The following is a 21,425-nucleotide window of genomic DNA, read 5'->3' as shown; positions in this document are numbered from 1 at the left end:
TGTGAAAATCAAAAAAGCAGATCAGCTACTTTTGCCTGCCAGATAGCACCGAATGCATCGATCCCCAAGAGTACATTCACGTGGTTTAGCTAGCTAGCTACTAACAATATAGTTCCATGCTCTGAAAAGGGCAAATTTAGTTATGTTGGGCAATCATGGCATCCAACCTGTCACTCTGATTTTCCACAACACGAAAAACTGTTTTCTTCACCTTCCTTCAAACTTGTTAAAACAGCTCTCTCTCCATGACGTAAGCTATAAACTAGCTAGCTAGCTAACAGCTAGTTAGTGTTGTCTTTTTAGTTGTGTCAAATAATAACTATGCCAAACTATCAGCAAACTACCGGTAGCTAACTTGCACTTGTAACCATTGCATGCCATTTCTTCTGGGCTGATCTGTAGTATGACATTTTCCCAACGTTTTTTCATGCAATTAGCTATCTTCTGTGTTATAAAGAACCAGGCCCTGGAGCTGTCCTGGGGTCATGATGCCCGTGTGTTTCTCAGCTGGACCAGAAGCAGAAGCCCTGCCAACCAGGAGGACCATAAAGTAGCGCTGAGCAGGCAACTGGGAGAGAAGCTTGGACTCAGAGATGGAGAGCAGGTAATCATGTCCCATTCACTAATTCTCTTCTTTCCCATTCCCCAAACTCATCATGCCTTGATAACCCCACTTTTCCTGATTACTAACTAATGTTGGATGGTTTCAGGGCTTCTTGCGGTCATGCCAGCAAGTCCTGTCTGTACAGCAGGTGTTTGTGGAGCCACTCTCCTCTGACGACTGGGAAATCCTGGTGAGAACCTATAGAGAGGTCTTTGTACAGTATTGTGTAATAGGCAAGCTCACCCATCAGAAACATTTAGTACCGTATGGTTTTAGTATAGCCTGGGAGTGTTGCCTGTGGGTTTCTTCTTCATTCAACTCCTTTGTCGTTGTCATGCAACAGACAGCTACCCAGGCTATTTTTGAGCCTTTCCTGTCAAAGCAAATTCAACATTGAAGAGCAACTGTCAATATGGTTTGTAAATGTACAGTCTGGGATGGGTAAATATTTAACCATGTCTTGTCCTCAGGAGCTCCACAGTGCAGCGCTGGAGCAGCAGCTCCTGGATCAGATTAGAGTGGTGTTTCCTGATGCAGTGTTTCCTGTGTGGGTGGACCAGAGAACAGTCATCTACATCAGAATCGGTCAGCACTGATTTTCACTTTTTACATTTTCTCAACATCTAACAGTTATGAACTCACCAGCTCCTATGTTATGACCAAAGAAACAGTTGATCAGAGGAGGCTGGTTGGAGGAGCTAAAGGAGGACGACAAGCTCATTGTAATTTCTGGAACGGTATCAAACATATGGAAACCACATGTTTGACTCCATTCCATTTACTCCATTCCAGCCATTACAATGAGCCCACCCTCCTATAGCTCCTCCCACCAGCCTCATCTGCAGTTGATGTCATACTATCGATCATACTCTTCTTCTGCAGCTTCACTCACCCCAACTGTACCGTACGGTCGATTAGAGCAGTTCACAGAACTACACATCTCTCCTAAAATTCGTGCTGGAAGTGAGGACCTCTCCGTCGCTCCTTTTGGATCATCCTTATCCAATCAGAACCAGCCCCTCCACAGGCAGCCAAACTTTGACCTCTCACCCTCCTCCAGGTCCTCTCAGGAGTTCAGCGTTCAGGAGACTGGACTTCCTGTAGAACAACGTCCTAACGCTGCTGCCCTCCAGAGCCCCCAGCAGTGGGGCGGGATAGCAGACGTAAAGAACCTGGTCAGGTACATGCTAACAGGGAACTTTGACCCTGTGAGAGAGACTCCCCCCATCCCCACCATCCCTGCCTTCCTCTGTGACTCAGTCTTCAGAGTGTGCAGAGCACCGCCTGTGTCTCCTGGCCCTCTGAGTGCCACCCATGGCGTTGTCCACATCCTGCCCTGGGGCCAGCAGATGGGAGGTAATATCAATGGAGGCCAGCCAGCTGTGACGTACGGCCTACTGTCCAAGGTGCTCTCTCCCAAGGAGGTGAGAGAGAGGGCTAAGCAGGCCATGGAAAAGAAGAAGAGTGGCGGTGCTGGTGGTGCTCCCCAGCCCGGTGGTGCTGGTGGTGCTCCCCAGCCCGGTGGTGCTGGTGGGGCAGGAGACAGGGAGGAAAAAGAGGATGCCACTGTAGTCAAGGTGGTGTGTCACCTTACAGAGGGGCTGAAAGGGACGCAGGGACCATCTAGAGAGGGAGAGCTCCACAGTGGAAGGGTTTGGGTGAGTACATGTACTTAATCCATCGTCTAAACTCAAGTTAGGCATGATGTAGACCTAATCAATGACCCATTCTCAATCGTTCTACCCATGGTTTACAGGTTTGTCAGCCCTAACGTATTCATATTGAGGCTCATATGTATCCATGCCTCATACGGTTGTTTTTCTCAGATCCCACAATCCCTGGAAACTAGTCTTCATATCAACCCACACTCATCAGTGAGAATCAAGCCAATCAAGTCAACTCCTAAAGTAGCCACCAGTATCCACCTGCAGCCTTTACAACCACTGGTGAGTAACATTTATTTTTACATCGTGTTATATCTCCAGAGCTTTGACATATTGGTACATTTGGTATACGTAATTCTATGGATTCTACTGTTCTATTCAGCCTAATCTTGTACTTTCCGTGTTGCTATTTGACCCCTGCCCTGATGTCCTCCTAGCCTGCAGCAGAGAGTGAGGTGGAGATTCAGACTGCCTTCCTGGGTTGGCTGCACACCCAGAGCCACGAACCACTAGCCTGTCTGACCGGCCGCTCCAACACCATCCTCCTACCTGCCACTGAAGGTACACATAGGATGCATCACAAATGGCACCCTGTCCCCTTTATAGTGCACTATAAAAATAAAATCCAAGTTTATTGGTCATGTACACACTTTAGCAGATGTTATAGCGGCTGCAGTGAAATGTTTGTGTTACTAGCTTCTAACTGTGCAGTAAAATGTCAAACAAATACAGTGCTTTCAGAAAGTATTCACACCCCTTGACCTTTTTCACATTTTGTAGTGTTATAGTCTGAATTTAAGTGGTTTCATTTAGATTATGTGTCACTGAACTTCACACAATACCCCATAATGTCAAAGTAGAATTTTGTTTGTAGAACTTTTTGGAAATTAATTCCAAATGAAAAGCTGAATAATTTTGTCAGTAAGTATTCAACCCCTTTGTTATGGAAAGCCTAAATAAAGCAGTAAAAATTAGCTTAAGTCAAATAATAAGTTGCATGGTCTCATTCTGTGTTCAATAATAGTGGTTAACATTATTTTTGAATGACTGCCTCATCTCTATACCCCACACATACAATTATCTGTAAGGTCTATCAATCGAGTAGTGAATTTCAAGCACCGATTCAACCGCAAAGACCATGGAGGTTTTTCAATGCTTCGCAAAGAAGGGCACCGCTTGGTAGATGGGTAAAAATAAAAAAAGCAGATGCTGCATATCACTTTGAGCATGGTGAAGTAATTAATTAGACTTTGGATAGTGTGTCACTACAAAGATACAGGCGTCCTTCCTAACTCAGTTGCCGGAGAGGAAGGAAACTGCTCAGGGATTTCTCCATGAGGCCAATGGTGATTTTAAAATGGTTACACAGTTTAATGGTTGTGATATGAGAGCTGAGGATGAATCAACAACATTGTAATTACTCCATAGTACTAACCTAAATGACAGAGTGAAAAAAGGAAGCCTGTACAAAATAAAAAATCATCCAAAACATGCATCCTGTTCGCAACAAGGCACTTAATTAAGTAATACTGCAAAAAATGTGAGAAATCAATGTACTTTTTTTCCTGAATACAAAGCGATATGTTCATGGAAAATCCAACACATCACTGAATACCACTCTTCATATTTCCAAACATGGTGGTGGCATGTTATGGGTATGCTTGTCATCGGCAACGACTAGGGAGGTTTTTTTAGGATAAAAGAAACGGAATACAGTTATAAGCACAGGCAAAATCCTAGAGGAAAACCTGGTTCAGTCTGCTTTTCAACAGACGCTGGGAGGCAAATTCACCTTTCAGCAAGACAATAACCTAAAACACAAGGCCAAATCTACACTGGAGTTGCTTACCACGGTGACATTGAATGTTCCTGAGTGGCCCAGTTACAGTTTTTGCTTAAATCAGCTTGAAAATCTATGGCAATACTTAAAAATGGCTGTCTAGAAATGATCAACAATCAACTTGACAGAGCTTTAAATTTTTCTTTAAGAATAATGTGCAAAGATCTTACAGACTTACCCAGAAAGACTCACAGCTGTAATAGCTGTGAAAATACCTTCTATAAAGTATTGACCCCGGGGTGTGAATACTTATGTATATGAGATTTCTTTATTTCATTATCAATACATTTGCAAACATTTCTAAAAACTTGTTTTCACGTTGTCATTGTGTAGATGGGTGAGAAACAAATCTATATCCATTTTTAATTCAGGCTGGAACACAACTATGTGGAATAAGTCAATGGGTATGAATACTGTCTGAAGGCACTATACACAAATAATAAAAAACAAGAAATCAAGAAATGTCAGTTCTTCAATCTCACCCAAAGTGTATGGAGTGCATTGTAAATGTAATACAATCTTGATCTTCTCACTTCAGGCAAGGTGGAGTTTGCTCTGACTGTGTTGAAGTCAGAACCTGAGACGGAGAGTAAAGCGCCTGACCAGTTGTTTCTGTTGGCTCCATGTGTGATACAGAAAACAGACATACAGGTACTAGTGACAAGCTTTGCTAACTCAGACTTCATACACTGAGTGTACAAAACATTAAGAATACCTTCCTAATATTGAGTCACCCCCCTTCTCATGATGTCTAGGTTGTCAGGGAACCTGTAACCGTGCCTACAATGAAAGCCATGGGTGAGACACCTAATCAAGATCTACCCTCTCTCAGGAGTCTTGGGTAAACCACCAGATTCCTTACAGAACACACTGTAACCTGTTGAAGTGATAGCTGTGTGAACCAAATGCATATTCTTATACTAAACATCTCACAAACTGTATAGAATTAATGTATTTGGTTGATTGTTGATTAATGGTAGCTGTTTTTATATTGGTTGAGTTCCAGGCCGACTACATTGCAGACGTGGCACACAACCATTGGTTGATGCAATGCAACATCATCCACTGCGCAGTCGGGCAACAGACTGCCATATCAAATGATTTGCTTAGTTGACATGTTAATCCCCTATCCAGGCATTATGCGATTTGGCATGCATCTGCAACGTAGTCAGTCTGGAACGCGGCCAAAGTGTGTCACTGCCCTGCCATGATGTGACCTGTGTTCTCCTCTTGTGCTGTCCCCAGTGGTGTGGAGGAGCTGAGCAGTACTGGGTTTGACTTCCTCTCCCACAGCCTGATGGGACGGCCTCTCTCTTGGGAGCTGGTGTCCACCGGCCGGGGCCTCCGGGGCGGAGCCCTGCTCATCACAGGGGCCAAGGTAACCTCTGACCTCATCAGGTCATCCTGTCAATCTTTCCCAGAAATCAGCAGGACTGATTCTGACATGATCTGAATGTCCGAGTCAGATCACATTGAGTTAAAACTGTTTTATCTTGATATTAAGGGTTAATATGTAGGTTAAAACGGATACCACTGCCAGCTGTAGTGACTCACTCAATCAGATTGTGGACTGTGAGCATTGGTGACTGTCCGGTGTTTTGTATTCCCTCACAGGGAAGTGGGAAGACAGCTCTCTCCAGAGCTCTGTGTAGGAAAACTATGGAGGACCTGGATGCTCATGTGGAGGTGGTTGACTGCAAGAAGCTGAAAGGTAAGAGTTGGACCTTTCACTTATTGTGTCTGTGGTGACTTGTTTATTTTTGACCATGATGATACAGTGTTGTTGTATAATGTTCTGTAGGGAAGAGAGCAGAGACCGTGAGGCAGATATTGGAAGAGGTTTTTGAACAGGCGGTGTGGAGACAGCCCTCTGTGGTCCTGCTGGATGACCTGGATCATGTGATGGGGGCACCGACCTCACCGGAACATGAACACGGACCAGAGGCTCTGCTAAGGCTGCACATTGCCCAGAGTATGATACTACTCAACTCTGTGTGTGTCCATATCCGCATACGCGTCTGTGTGTGTGTTTCTTGTTCATAGACATCTAATATCTGTGTGTATCTGTGTGTCGTGACCCCTCCCTGTGTGTCTTGTCCAGGTCTAAGGGACATGGTACATGACGTGGTGGTGCGCTCCAGCCTGGTGTCTCTGGTCATCAGCAGTCACAGTGAACATTCCCTCCACCCGTCACTCAGGGAGGTGCAGGGTTCCCACTTCCTCCAGGGCTTCATACACATCCAGCCTCCTGATCAGGTAACTGGGATAGGGTCAAGTTGCCCCTCTGCGCTGTCTTGTCGCTACATGGACATGATAGTGTCTTTGTCGCTACATGGACATGATAGTGTCTTTGTCGCTACATGGACATGATAGTGTCTTTGTCGCTACATGGACATGATAGTGTCTTTGTCGCTACATGGACATGATAGTGTCTTTGTCGCTACATGGACATGATAGTGTCTTTGTCGCTACATGGACATGATAGCGTCTTTGTCGCTACATGGACATGATAGCGTCTTTGTCGCTACATGGACATGATAGCGTCTTTGTCGCTACATGGACATGATAGCGTCTTTGTCGCTACATGGACATGATAGCGTCTTTGTCGCTACATGGACATGATAGTGTCTTTGTCGCTACATGGACATGATAGTGTCTTTGTCGCTACATGGACATGATAGTGTCTTTGTCATTCTTGGACATGATAGTGTCTTTGTCGCTACATGGACATGATAGCGTCTTTGTCGCTACATGGACATGATAGCGTCTTTGTCGCTACATGGACATGATAGCGTCTTTGTCGCTACATGGACATGATAGCGTCTTTGTCGCTACATGGACATGATAGCGTCTTTGTCGCTACATGGACATGATAGCGTCTTTGTCGCTACATGGACATGATAGCGTCTTTGTCGCTACATGGACATGATAGCGTCTTTGTCGCTACATGGACATGATAGCGTCTTTGTCGCTACATGGACATGATAGCGTCTTTGTCGCTACATGGACATGATAGCGTCTTTGTCGCTACATGGACATGATAGCGTCTTTGTCGCTACATGGACATGATAGTGTCTTTGTCGCTACATGGACATGATAGCGTCTTTGTCGCTACATGGACATGAGTGTCTTTGTTGCTACATGTAGCTTTTTTTCTAATAATGTGTATTACATAGTTGTGTCTCGCTTTGTGACTGTCGAGTAATTTGTACAAAGGCGTCAGCTTCACATTTGTGATAATAATTATGCCAAACAGTTTATGTGGACCATCTGTAAGCGTAGCATTTTTGATATTTTCTGGAAAAGGACCCATAAGTAATCATTTCACTGTTAGTCTACACCTGATGTTTACGAAGAATGTGACAAGTAAAATTTGATTAGATTTGATATGTATTGTGACTGTGTTGTCTGTCAGGCCCAGAGAGGAGAGATCCTGCGCTGTCTGATCCTCAGTAAGACTGCTGTATCCAAGGAGACCCTACACACGCTTGACCTGGGGATTGTTGCCAAGGAAACAGAGGGCTACCTGCCCCGTGACCTGGCCCTGCTGCTAGAGAGGGCCATCCATGCCAACGCCCTACACAGGGCACGCAGCACCCAGGGTTAGTACCCTATCTATCCCAGTCCCTACACATGGGATGCCCCAGGGCAGTGATTGGGGACATTGCCCTGTGTAGGGTGCTGTCTTTCGGATGGGACGTTAAACGGGTGTCCTGACTCTGAGGTTATTAAAGATCCCATGGCACTTGTTGTAAGAGTAGGGGTGTTAACCCTGGTGTCCATGCAATGACTACAGTAATAGAGTACTGTACTTGGTTGTCCATTGAAATGAGAATCAGTTCTTATGCTGTCTTTATTGTAATGTCGTATACTCTGTCTGTGTCTTCTCCTCGTTCCAGGAGTGTGTCTGTCGTGGAGGGATTTTGTGCAGGCTCTGAAGGGCTTCACCCCTCCCACCCTGTGGGGGGCTCAGCTGCAGAGCCCCAGTGGTGCAGGCCTTGAGAGGGTAGGGGGGCTGCATCAAGTACGGCAGTTACTCATGGACACCATCCTGCTACCCGCCAAGGTGAATCTCACTAGCCTGGTCCCAGATCTGTGTATGTTGTCTTGCTATCTCCTATAGTGAGCGTGACTATGATCTGGGATCAGGTCAGTACAAATCTCACAGGAAGACCAGGTTGTTATTGTACCAGAAAATTGTTTCTCAATTACTTACCCAGGTTATACAGTATACAGGACAGGTTGGATGAATACATTAATTGGTGCTGCTGTAGAACTTTGTCTCGGTTTTGGTGGAGCTGTTCGCCTATAGAATTTGATATGAGGTACTTGGTGTGGTATTGGATAGTCACCCATCTCCCACTCATGTCAGTCTCTGTATGTTCCAGTATCCGGTGCTCTTCTCCAGCCTTCCCATCCGGCAGCGCTCAGGACTTCTGCTGTACGGCGCTCCAGGCACTGGGAAAACCCTGCTGGCTGGTGCCGTGGCCAAGGAGAGTGGGATGAACTTCATCAGTATCAAGGTGGGTTTGAAATGTACCAGGACCCGTCTCAAATCGCACCCTATTGCTTATATAGTGCACTACTTTTGACCAGGGACCATAGGGTAGTAGTGCACTATGTAGGGAATAGGGTGCCATTTGTGTTCGCATCCCCAGTATCGGTGACTAGATATATGAATGCTTAAAGGCCGGGTTTCTGTATAGCACTTTGAGAGATCTGCTGATATAAAAAGGGCTTCAGAAATACATTTGATTGATTGAAATACGTTCTAATACAAGAATACATGGTAAGCGTTAACACTGGGAACTTATTGTTGCATGGTCTCATTGAGTCGCATATGAGTGTGTTTTTTTAACTGTTTTCAGGGTCCCGAACTCCTCAGCAAGTACATTGGAGCCAGTGAGCAGGCTATCAGAGACGTCTTCCAGAGGTGTGTGCACTTTGCTACACAATACTGTAACCATAGCTACAAACTGTGCTGGTATAGTGTTAACCTATAGTTCCCTGTGTTTCTGTTCCCCTGCAGAGCCCAGGCTGCTAAGCCCTGCATTCTGTTCTTTGATGAGTTTGACTCCCTGGCACCCAGGAGGGGTCACGACAACACCGGGGTCACTGACCGGGTGGTCAACCAGCTACTGACCCAGCTGGATGGGGTGGAGGGACTACAGGGTACGGAGAGAGGGCGGCGGCATCTAGAACAGACACTGCTGTCATATGTTTAACAAACATTTCATTAGGCTTTGCTTAGTCGGTTTGATTTAGTTTTATGATATACTTTCACTTTTTATATATTTAGACAAATTAACAGGGCACGTAGCACCCAGGTTTAGTACCCTATCTATCCCACTCCCTACACAGGGCACGCAGCACCCTATCTATCCCAGTCCCTACACAGGGGACGCAGCACCCAGGGTTATCACCCTATCTATCCCTACACAGGGGACGCAGCACCCAGGGTTATCACCCTATCTATCCCTACACAGGGGACGCAGCACCAAGGTTTAGCACTAGAGGTCGACCGATTAATCGTAATGGCCGATTTCAAATTTTCATAACAATCGGAAATCGGTATTTTTGGACGCCGATTTTGCCGTTTTTTAAATTTATTATTATTATTTTTTTAAGAACACATTCTTATTTTCAATGACGGCCTAGGAACGGTGGGTTAACTGCCTTTTTCAAGGGCAGAACGACAGATTTTTACCTTGTCAGCTCAGGGATTCAATCTTGCAACCTTACGGTTAACTAGTCCAACGCTCTAACCACCTGCCTGTTACGCGAATGCAGTAAGAAGCCAAGGTAAGTTGCTAGCTAGCATTAAACTTATCTTATAAAAACAATCAATCAATCATAATCACTAGTGATAACTACACATGGTTGATGATATTACTAGTTTATCTAGCGTGTCCTGCATTGCATATAATCGATGCACTGCGCATTCGCGAAAAAGGACTGTCGTTGCTCCAACGTGTACCTAACCAAAACATCAATGCCTTTCTTAAAATCAATACACAGAAGTATATATTTTTAAACCTGCATATTTAGCTAAAAGAAATCCAGGTTAGCAGGCAATATTAACCAGGTGAAATTGTGTCATTTCTCTTGACACTTCTCTTGCGTTCATTGCACGCAGAGTCAGGGTATATGCAACAGTTTGGGAATATTGAAGACTCATGTTAAAAGGAACCACCAGCTTTCAAGGAACTCAAACGTTAGCTTTCTTACATGGCACATATTGCACTTTTACTTTCTTCTCCAACACTTTGTTTTTGCATTATTTAAACCAAATTGAACATGTTTCATTATTTATTTGAGGCTAAATTGATTTTATTGATGTATTATATTAAGTTCAAATAAGTGTTCATTCAGTATTGTTGTAATTGTCATTATTACAAAAAAATAATAATAATCTGCCGATTAATCGGTATCGGCTTTTTTGGTCCTCCAATAATCGGTATCAGCGTTGAAAAATCATAATCGGTCGACCTCTAGTTAGCACCCTATGTATACTAATCCCTACACAGGGGACGCAGCACCCTATCTATCCCACTCCCTACACAGGGCACGCAGCACCCAGGGTTAGTACCCTATCTATCCCAGTCCCTACACACGACGCAGCACCCAGGGTTAGTACCCTATCTATCCCAGTCCCTACACACGACGCAGCACCCAGGGTTAGTACCCTATCTATCCCAGTCCCTACACACGACGCAGCACCCAGGGTTAGTACCCTATCTATCTCAGTCCCTACACACGACGCAGCACCCAGGGTTAGTACCCTATCTATCCCAGTCCCTACACACGACGCAGCACCCAGGGTTAGTACCCTATCTATCTCAGTCCCTACACACGACGCAGCACCCAGGGTTAGTACCCTATCTATCTCAGTCCCTACACACGACGCAGCACCCAGGGTTAATACCCTATCTATCTCAGTCCCTACACAGGGCACGCAGCACCCAGGGTTAATACCCTATCTATCTCAGTCCCTACACAGGGCACGCAGCACCCAGGGTTAGTACCCTATCTATCTCAGTCCCTACACACGACGCAGCACCCAGGGTTAGTACCCTATCTATCCCAGTCCCTACACACGACACAGCACCCAGGGTTAATACCCTATCTATCTCAGTCCCTACACAGGGCACGCAGCACCCAGGGTTAATACCCTATCTATCTCAGTCCCTACACAGGACACAGCACCCAGGGTTAGTACCCTATCTATCCCAGTCCCTACACACGACGCAGCACCCAGGGTTAGTACTCTATCTATCTCAGTCCCTACACAGGACACAGCACCCAGGGTTAGTACCCTATCTATCCCAGTCCCTACACAGGACACAGCACCCAGGGTTAGTACCCTATCTATCTCAGTCCCTACACAGGACACAGCACCCAGGGTTAGTACCCTATCTATCTCAGTCCCTACACAGGGGACGCAGCACCCAGGGTTAGTACCCTATCTATCTCAGTCCCTACACAGCACCCAGGGTTAGTACCCTATCTATCTCAGTCCCTACACAGGACACAGCACCCAGGGTTAGTACCCTATCTATCTCAGTCCCTACACAGGGGACGCAGCACCCAGGGTTAGTACCCTATCTATCCCAGTCCCTACACAGCACCCAGGGTTAGTACCCTATCTATCCCAGTCCCTACACAGGGGACACAGCACCCAGGGTTAGTACCCTATCTATCCCAGTCCCTACACAGGACGCAGCACCCAGGGTTAGTACCCTATCTATCTCAGTCCCTACACAGGGGACGCAGCACCCAGGGTTAGTACCCTATCTATCTCAGTCCCTACACAGGACGCAGCACCCAGGGTTAGTACCCTATCTATCTCAGTCCCTACACAGGGGACGCAGCACCCAGGGTTAGTACCCTATCTATCTCAGTCCCTACACAGGACGCAGCACCCAGGGTTAGTACCCTATCTATCCCAGTACCTACACAGGACACACCACCCAGGGTTGGTACCATATCTATCTCAGTCCCTACACACGACGCAGCACCCAGGGTTAGTACCCTATCTATCCCAGTCCCTACACAGGACACAGCACCCAGGGTTAGTACCCTATCTATCTCAGTCCCTACACACGACGCAGCACCCAGGGTTAGTACCCTATCTATCCCAGTCCCTACACAGGGGACGCAGCACCCAGGGTTAATACCCTATCTATCCCAGTCCCTACACAGGACACACCACTCAGGGTTAGTACCCTATCTATCCCAGTCCCTACACAGGACACACCACCCAGGGTTAGTACCCTATCTATCCCAGTCCCTACACAGGACACACCACCCAGGGTTAGTACCCTATCTATCCCAGTCCCTACACAGGACACACCACCCAGGGTTAGTACCCTATCTATCCCAGTCCCTACACAGGACACACCACCCAGGGTTAGTACCCTATCTATCTCAGTCCCTACACAGCACCCAGGGTTAGTACCCTATCTATCCCAGTCCCTACACAGGACACACCACCCAGGGTTAGTACCCTATCTATCTCAGTCCCTACACAGCACCCAGGGTTAGTACCCTATCTATCCCAGTACCTACACAGGACACACCACTCAGGGTTAGTACCCTATCTATCCCAGTCCCTACACAGGACACACCACCCAGGGTTAATACCCTATCTATCCCAGTCCCTACACAGGACACACCACCCAGGGTTAGTACCCTATCTATCCCAGTCCCTACACAGGACACACCACCCAGGGTTAGTACCCTATCTATCCCAGTCCCTACACAGGACACACCACCCAGGGTTAGTACCCTATCTATCTCAGTCCCTACACAGGACACACCACCCAGGGTTAGTACCCTATCTATCCCAGTCCCTACACAGGACACACCACCCAGGGTTAGTACCCTATCTATCCCAGTCCCTACACAGGACACACCACCCAGGGTTAGTACCCTATCTATCTCAGTCCCTACACACCACCCAGGGTTAGTACCCTATCTATCCCAGTCCCTACACAGGACACACCACCCAGGGTTAGTACCCTATATATCCCAGTCCCTACACAGGACACACCACCCAGGGTTAGTACCCTATCTATCCCAGTCCCTACATAGGGTTAGTATCCTACTAGCTTTTGGCCCATTTCATTAGGCTTTGCTTAGTATGCTTGATTTAGTTTTATGATATACTTTAATTGTTTATATATTTAGATAAATGAACAACAGTACAGTCATTTTACCAGCACTATCATTTTAGTGAGTAATGTTCCTTTTGTTTTGCGGTTTGCATGTCTGTGTGTGTGTGTGTGTGTGCGCACTCGCGTCCAGGTGTGTATGTCCTGGCTGCCACTAGTCGTCCAGACCTGATAGATCCTGCCCTGCTGAGGCCTGGCCGCCTGGACAAGTCCCTCTACTGTCCCCCTCCTGACCAGGTCTGGACCACACTCAGCCCTCTATAGTCTCTACTGTCCCCCTCCTGACCAGGTCTGGACCACACTCAGTCCTCTATAGTCTCTACTGTCCCCCTCCTGACCAGGTCTGGACCACACTCAGTCCTCTATAGTCTCTACTGTCCCCCTGCTGACCAGGTCTGGACCACACTCAGTCCTATATAGTCTCTACTGTCCCCCTGCTGACCAGGTCTGGACCACACTCAGTCCTCTATAGTCTCTACTGTCCCCCTGCTGACCAGGTCTGGACCACACTCAGTCCTATATAGTCTCTAATGTCCCCCTGCTGACCAGGTCTGGACCACACTCAGTCCTATATAGTCTCTAATGTCCCCCTGCTGACCAGGTCTGGACCACACTCAGTCCTCTATAGTCTCTACTGTCCCCCTGCTGACCAGGTCTGGACCACACTCAGTCCTATATAGTCTCTACTGTCCCCCTGCTGACCAGGTCTGGACCACACTCAGTCCTATATAGTCTCTACTGTCCCCCTGCTGACCAGGTCTGGACCACACTCAGTCCTATATAGTCTCTACTGTCCCCCTGCTGACCAGGTCTGGACCACACTCAGTCCTATATAGTCTCTACTGTCCCCCTGCTGACCAGGTCTGGACCACACTCAGTCCTATATAGTCTCTACTGTCCCCCTGCTGACCAGGTCTGGACCACACTCAGTCCTCTATAGTCTCTACTGTCCCCCTGCTGACCAGGTCTGGACCACACTCAGTCCTCTATAGTCTCTACTGTCCCCCTGCTGACCAGGTCTGGACCACACTCAGTCCTCTATAGTCTCTACTGTCCCCCTGCTGACCAGGTCTGGACCACACTCAGTCCTATATAGTCTCTACTGTCCCCCTGCTGTCCAGGTCTGGACCACACTCAGTCCTCTATAGTCTCTACTGTCCCCCTGCTGACCAGGTCTGGACCACACTCAGTCCTATATAGTCTCTACTGTCCCCCTCCTGACCAGGTCTGGACCACACTCAGTCCTCTATAGTCTCTACTGTCCCCCTGCTGACCAGGTCTGGACCACACTCAGTCCTCTATAGTCTCTACTGTCCCCCTGCTGACCAGGTCTGGACCACACTCAGTCCTATATAGTCTCTACTGTCCCCCTGCTGACCAGGTCTGGACCACACTCAGTCCTATATAGTCTCTACTGTCCCCCTGCTGACCAGGTCTGGACCACACTCAGTCCTATATAGTCTCTACTGTCCCCCTGCTGACCAGGTCTGGACCACACTCAGTCCTCTATAGTCTCTACTGTCCCCCTGCTGACCAGGTCTGGACCACACTCAGTCCTCTATAGTCTCTACTGTCCCCCTGCTGACCAGGTCTGGACCACACTCAGTCCTATATAGTCTCTACTGTCCCCCTGCTGACCAGGTCTGGACCACGCTCAGTCCTATATAGTCTCTACTGTCCCCCTGCTGACCAGGTCTGGACCACACTCAGTCCTCTATAGTCTCTACTGTCCCCCTGCTGACCAGGTCTTGACCACACTCAGTCCTATATAGTCTCTACTGTCCCCCTGCTGACCAGGTCTGGACCACACTCAGTCCTCTATAGTCTCTACTGTCCCCCTGCTGACCAGGTCTGGACCACACTCAGTCCTCTATAGTCTCTACTGTCCCCCTGCTGACCAGGTCTGGACCACACTCAGTCCTCTATAGTCTCTACTGTCCCCCTGCTGACCAGGTCTGGACCACACTCAGTCCTATATAGTCTCTACTGTCCCCCTGCTGACCAGGTCTGGACCACACTCAGTTCTATATAGTCTCTACTGTCCCCCTCCTGACCAGGTCTGGACCACACTCAGTCCTATATAGGGCCAATGATAATGTTGGGAATAGCCTGTCATTTGGGACGCACCCTTTTGAGTTTTTGTATGTTGTATATAACCCGATGGTCCCCCCCCCCCCCCTTCCAGGAGGCGCGTGTAGAGATCCTGAGGGCTCTGAGCCACTCGGTTCCCCTGGCTGACGATGTGGACCTGGAGCAGATGGCCAGGGCCACAGACACGTTCACTGGCGCTGACCTGAAGGCCCTACTGTACAACGCCCAGCTAGAGGCCATCCACAGCAGCCTGGGGCCCACCCTGCTGCATGTGAGTCATTCTACCGCCAGGGGGCGCTGTGGGTCTAATGGTAGAGATACACTACAGCTTTGTATGATATTCAGTCAGCTATTGGTTCTAATACCTTAGCTTCATTAGAGAGGACTATGGGTTTAATAGTGGAGCTACATGGATTTGTCATTAACAGGGTAATAGTTTTAATGAATGGTAGAGTTAAATGGATCTGTAAAAGTAACCAACAGAAAGATCTGCTGTGAAGGACCAATAATCTTTTGAGGTTTCTGGCAGTGGAGGCTGGTGGGAGGAGCTATAGGAGGACGTGCTCCTTGTAATGGCTGAATGGAGTCAAACATGGTATATGTTTGATACCATTCCATCTATTCCATCCCAGACATTACAATGAGCCCGTACTCCTATACATTTCATTTGAAACCACTCTATCCCTCCAGGACCAGTAAACCTCTCCTCTCTATCCCTCTTTCCCTCCAGGACCAGTAAACCTCTCCTCTCTATCCCTCTAGGACCTGGGCTCGGGTTCGGACAGCGACATAAGCCTGTCCTCCATGATCTTTCTGAACCACAGCAGTGGATCTGATGACTCGACTGGGGAAGGGGAGAGAGGGTGCGGGCTGGACCACTCCATGGTGCTGCTGGACCCCAGTGATGTCCCCCCTGAGGACCCCCGTGGTGTCCCCCCTGAGGACCCCCGTGGTAACATCTGGAGGCTGTACTTCGGCAGCTCCTTTGAGTCCGAGCTGGGCAACCCTTCCCACTCAGGACTGGTGAGATGATGGGCTGCGTCCCAAACAGCACCTTGTTCTCTTATGTAGTGAACTACTGTACATTTAATCAGGGTCCTATGGGGCCATAGGGTACTAGTCAAAAATAGTGCATGATATTGGGAATAGGGTGCCATTTGGGACACAATATTATGATTGGACAATCAATCACATAGTGTCATGGAAAGGGAACTAGCGGGATGAGAATAATGTAATATGGAAAGAACCGTGTAGGGTAACACTTTGTTTTGGATAGTCCCATATAGATCTATGGATCTATACTATCTAAGCAACTGCTTGCTAACAATAAGGGTTAGGGTTATTGGATAGTTAGTTGAAATGTTGTTGACGGTTTGTAGATGTTCAATAACTATCTTCTTGGGATTATCCAAATAAAGTGTTACCCCTTATAGACCTACAAGTCATTAGCAAATCTTTTGAAATGACATGCACTCCTTTATGTAGAGAGCTCTGTCTAAAGCTGTTTTGTGTTCACCCTCCCTTTGCCTGTCCCCCTAGAACTCCCAGGGTGTCTCGGGGCCCAACTCTAATGACCTGACCGGTGCGTCGGTCAGAGACCCTGGCTTCTCCCACCCCCCGGCCTATATGTCCTCTCTACAGGATGGCTACGAGGAGCTCAGCCATGAGCAGCTAGACCACCTCCGTCTGGAAATCAGCAACATCAAGAGCAACTACAGACGAGCTACTGTCAGTACTTTATAAAGCACCTTTCATACATTACTCTCAAAGCACTAGTAATTGTAGGAGGTGTTTGTCTGTCTGTGCAGGAGGACAGTGTCCCGGTCCAGGGTGGCCCCATCAGGCCAGGTCTGCTCCTGTGTCAGGCCCACCTCACCTCAGCCCTGGATACCACCAGAGCCTCCCTCAGCAAGCAGGACTGGAGGAGGTACACAGACCTGTGAGTAGAACTGCAGTACATCTTTGCTTTCCATAAAAATGTCAATACTTTGATCAATTTCTCAGGAAATCAAAACACCAAATATATATGCATATCCACCAGCCACTGCGGCCCCTCATGATGAGTTCTCTGTTTTGTAGCCCCCACCCCCATCAAAGTTTCCCAACCCTGGTCTAAAGCGTTCTTCTTTCCAGCCTTGTTGTTTTCTGTCTCATCAGGTATGAGTCCTTTGGAGCTTCGGGAGAAGGAAAGTCTCAGAGCACAGTGACGTTCAAACCCGGCCAAAGAGTAACGCTTGCTTAATGACACGTGTATGTCTATCTGTTAATTTTGACCTGCAAATGTAATGGTAATTTAGCCATTTTTATTTAATGTATCTGCTACATAATATAAATATGATTGTACACTATTGTATGATACGGACATATTGATGGTTAATGTTTCCAACTAAATTATCATGTAAAAAAACATGTAAAAATGTACAATGTATCACAAATTAAACAATTAACATTATGATATTACTTCATATTTTTTGCATTTCATTTATCATGTTACACCTACAGTACTGTATAATTGTGATATCACTAATGCAGAGGCACAGGTTTTCCAGCTAGGAACCAGCAGATCAGGGGTCCTCAATTTCGTTCAGCCGTGTGATACTTTTTTTTTCTTGAGCAGCTGGGACATGGTTATAATTTGTACACTACAAAAAGACCGAATAAAACCCAAACAGATAGTGTTTGACAAATAAATAAAAAAATCAAACCTTGATTTACATTGGGATATGATCACATATGACTCTTTATACATGTCCAATGAAAATGACCCTGGGGGTCGCCTATTGGGGAACCCTGCACTAGATGGAGAAAACGATGCTACTCTAGATCCGCTTAGACCATTGTGCTTTTCGTCATCCGATCAAGATTGGTCAGGTCTACACAATAGCCCCATTTATACCTTGTGCTAACGTGTCCTGATCATCAATCAAATGTATTTATAAAGCCCTTTTTACATCAGCAGATGTCAAAGTGCTAATACAGAAACCCAGCCTAAAACCTCAAAGAGAAAGCAACACTGTGGCCCTGTCCGACGATACCCCCAGACAGGACCAACCAGGCAGGATATACAGTACATTTGGAAAGTATTCAGACCAGTTGACTCTTTCCACGTTTTGTTACATTAAAGCCTTATTCTAAAATTCTCATCTACACAATGAAAACAGATTTAGATTTTTTTTGCAAATGTATTAAATAAAAATATTAAATACCTTATTCAGACCCTTTGCTATGAGACTAGAAATTGAGCTCAGGTGCATCCTGTTTCCAATGATCGTCCTTGAGATGTTTCTACAACTTGACTGGAGTCCACTTGTGGTAAATTAAATTGATTGGACATGATTTGGAAAGGCACACACACACCTGTCTATATAAGGTCCCACAGTTGACAGTGCAAAAACCAAGCCATGAGATCGAAGGAATTGTCCGTAGAGCTCCGAGACAGGATTATGTCAAGGCACAGATCTGGTGAAGGGTACCAAAACATTTCTGCAACATTGAAGTTCCCCAAGAACACAATGGCATCCATCATTCTTAAACAGAAGAAGTTTGGAACCACCAAGATTCTTCCAAGAGCTGGCCACCTGGCGGCCAAACTGAGCAAGTGGGGGGAGAAGGACCTTGGTCAGTGAGGTGAACAAGTACCCGATGGTCACTCTGACAGAGCTCCAGAGTTCCTCTGTGGAGATGGGAGAACCTTCCAGAAGGACAACCATCTCTGCAGGACTCCACCAATCAGGCCTTTATGGTAGAGTGGCCATACGGAAGCTACTCCTCAGTAAAAAGGCACATGACAGCCCGCTTGGAGTTTGCCAAAAGGCACCTAAAGGACTCTCAGACCATGAGAAACAAGATTCTCTGGTCTGATGAAACCAAGATTGAACTATTTGGCCTGAATTCCAAACATCACGTATGGAGGAAACCTGGCACCATCTCTACGGTGAAGCATGGTGGTGTCAGCATCATGCTGTGGGGATGTTTTTCAGCAGCAGGGTCTGGGAAACTAGTCAGGATCGAGGCAAATATGAACGGAGCAAAGTACAGAGATCCTTGATGAAAACCTGCTCAAGACCTCAGACTGGGGTGAACACAGTCAAGAAAACGCAGGAGTGGCTTTGGGACAAGTCTCTGATTGTCCTTGAGTGACCCAGCCAGAGCCCGGACTTTAACCCGATCAAACATCTCTGGAGAGACTTAAATAGCTGTGCAGCGACACTCCCCATCCAACCTGACAGAGCTTGAGAGGATCTGCAGAGAAGAATGGGAGAAACACCCCAAATACAGGTGTGCCAAGCTTGTAGCGTCATACCCAAGAAGACTCGAGGCTGTAGTCGCTGCCAAAGGTGCTTCAACTAAGTACTGAGTAAAGGGTCTGAAACTTATGTAAATGTGATTTTTCAGTAGTTTTTTTTATACATTTGCAAACATTTCTAAAACCTGTTTTTGCTTTGTCATTATGGGGTATTGTGTGTAGATTGATGAGGGGGGAAAAAACTATTTAATACATTTTAGAATAAGGCTGTAATGTAAAAAAATGTGGAAAATGTCTGAATACTTTCAGAATGCACTGTATCCCCACCCACTTTGCCACAGCACCCACACCACCAGAGGGATCTCAACAGACCACCAACTTACTACCCTGAGACAATGTATAGCCCAAAAAGATCTCCCCCACCACACGCGCCTGAGAGGGCGCAACATAACGTCAGTGACTCAACCCACTCAAGTCGAATATAGCGAAAAAAGCCTGGCAAGACGTGATGCACCCCTCCTTGGGACGGCATAGAAGAGCACCAGTAAGCCAGTGACTCAGCCCTGGTAATAGGGTCAGAGGCAGAGAATCCCAGTGTAGAGGGTAGCCGGCCAGTCAAAGACCGCAAGGGTGGTTCGTCACTCCAGTGCCCTTCACCTTCACACCCCTGGGTCAGACTACACTCAATCATAGCACCTACTGAAGAGATAGATGAGTCGTCAGTAAAGTCAAAGGCTGAGACCAAGACTGCGTTTCTTACATGGATCGGCAGACCATTTCATAAAAATGGAGCGCTATAGGAGAAATCCCTGTCTCTAGCTGTTTGCTTAGAAATTCTAGGAACAATGAGGTCTGCGTCTTGTGACCGTAGCGTACGTGTAGGCATGTACAACAGGACCAAATTGGAGAGCTAGGTAGGAGCAAGTCCATGTAATGCTTTGTAGGTTAGTAGTAAAACCTTGAAATCAGCCCTAGCCTTATCAGGACGCCAGAGGCTAGCACTGGAGTAATATGATCACATTTTGGTGTTATAGTCAGGATTCTAGCGCTTTATCCAGGTAGCTGGAGAGTATAGCATTACAGTAGTCTAATCTTGAAGTGACAAAAGCATGGATGAGCTTTTCTGCATTATTTTTAGACAAAGATTCAGATTTTAGTAAATTTGGCACACATCCGGAGGATAGGGAGACATGTATTATGTTCAACATAGGAGGGCCAAGCACAGGAAGTAGCTCTTTCAGTAGTTTAGTTAGAACAGGGTTCAGTAGGCCGCTGGAAGGTTTAGAGGCCATTATTATTTTTGTGAATGTGTTGAACGATACAGGATTAAGAAACTTGTGTCTCCATTGATCCGAGGTCCTGGCAGTTCTGTGCAGACTCAGGACAACTGAGTTTTGGAGAAATACGCATATTCAAAGAGGTGTCCGTCATTTGCTCCTTTGCTAGTTTCTTGTGACAAATGATTTTTAGTTTTTAGCGGTGCGACTGCATCTAGGGTATTATGCAAAGTTGTATTTGTCACATGCGCTGAATACAACAGGTAGACCTTACCGGTAAATTCTTATTTACAAGCCCTAACCAAAATGCAGTTAAGAAAATATTTCCGAAATAAACTAAATGTAATTTGTGCATGTAGGTAGGGGTAAAGTGACTATGCATAGATAATAAACAGCAAGTAGCAGCAGTGTGTGGGGGGTGTCAATGTAAATATTACGGGTGTCTATTTGATTCATTGTTCAGCAATCTTATAGCTTATGGGTAGAAGCTGTTAAGGAGCCTTTTGGACCTGGACTTGGCGCTCCGGTAC

The 21,425-nt window shown here is 46.7% G+C and overlaps 1 protein-coding gene across 2 annotated transcripts; it reads left to right on the top strand.

Moving 5' to 3' along the window:
- Window positions 1–41: 41 nt before the first annotated feature.
- Window positions 42–17,832, top strand: pex1 (peroxisomal biogenesis factor 1). Of its 2 annotated transcripts, none has more exons than XM_055893581.1 (24): window positions 42–250; window positions 458–604; window positions 711–794; window positions 1,075–1,189; window positions 1,487–2,262; window positions 2,431–2,550; window positions 2,706–2,829; window positions 4,647–4,759; window positions 4,864–4,949; window positions 5,354–5,486; window positions 5,723–5,819; window positions 5,910–6,080; window positions 6,210–6,364; window positions 7,524–7,710; window positions 8,008–8,174; window positions 8,497–8,631; window positions 8,977–9,041; window positions 9,138–9,280; window positions 13,415–13,518; window positions 15,467–15,643; window positions 16,135–16,395; window positions 16,912–17,100; window positions 17,181–17,311; window positions 17,530–17,832. In XM_055893581.1, the coding sequence occupies exons 1-24, from the start codon at window positions 143–145 to the stop codon at window positions 17,612–17,614; spliced, it is 3,873 nt and encodes a 1,290-aa protein (XP_055749556.1). In that variant the 5' UTR covers window positions 42–142; the 3' UTR covers window positions 17,615–17,832. The 2 variants fall into 2 exon arrangements, with proteins under 2 accessions (XP_055749556.1, XP_055749557.1); XM_055893582.1 differs by having other exon boundaries at window positions 161–250; window positions 508–604.
- The last annotated feature ends 3,593 nt before the right edge of the window (window positions 17,833–21,425 follow it).

This window comes from Salvelinus fontinalis, chromosome 32 (genome assembly GCF_029448725.1).
Source record: "Salvelinus fontinalis isolate EN_2023a chromosome 32, ASM2944872v1, whole genome shotgun sequence".
NCBI classification, from domain to species: domain Eukaryota; kingdom Metazoa; phylum Chordata; class Actinopteri; order Salmoniformes; family Salmonidae; genus Salvelinus; species Salvelinus fontinalis.
The sequence above is the reverse complement of the archived record's forward strand: the minus strand, read 5'-3'. Positions and strand labels throughout refer to the sequence as shown.

Excerpts from the sequence above, each read along its gene's own strand:
- pex1 (XM_055893581.1), top strand. The coding sequence starts at position 143 with ATGTTGGGCAATCATGGCATCCAACCTGTCACTCTGATTTTCCACAAC. Across the intron at positions 8,632-8,976 it reads TGAACTTCATCAGTATCAAG|GGTCCCGAACTCCTCAGCAA; the intron begins GTGGGTTTGAAA and ends AACTGTTTTCAG. Across the intron at positions 13,519-15,466 it reads ACTGTCCCCCTCCTGACCAG|GAGGCGCGTGTAGAGATCCT; the intron begins GTCTGGACCACA and ends CCCCCCTTCCAG.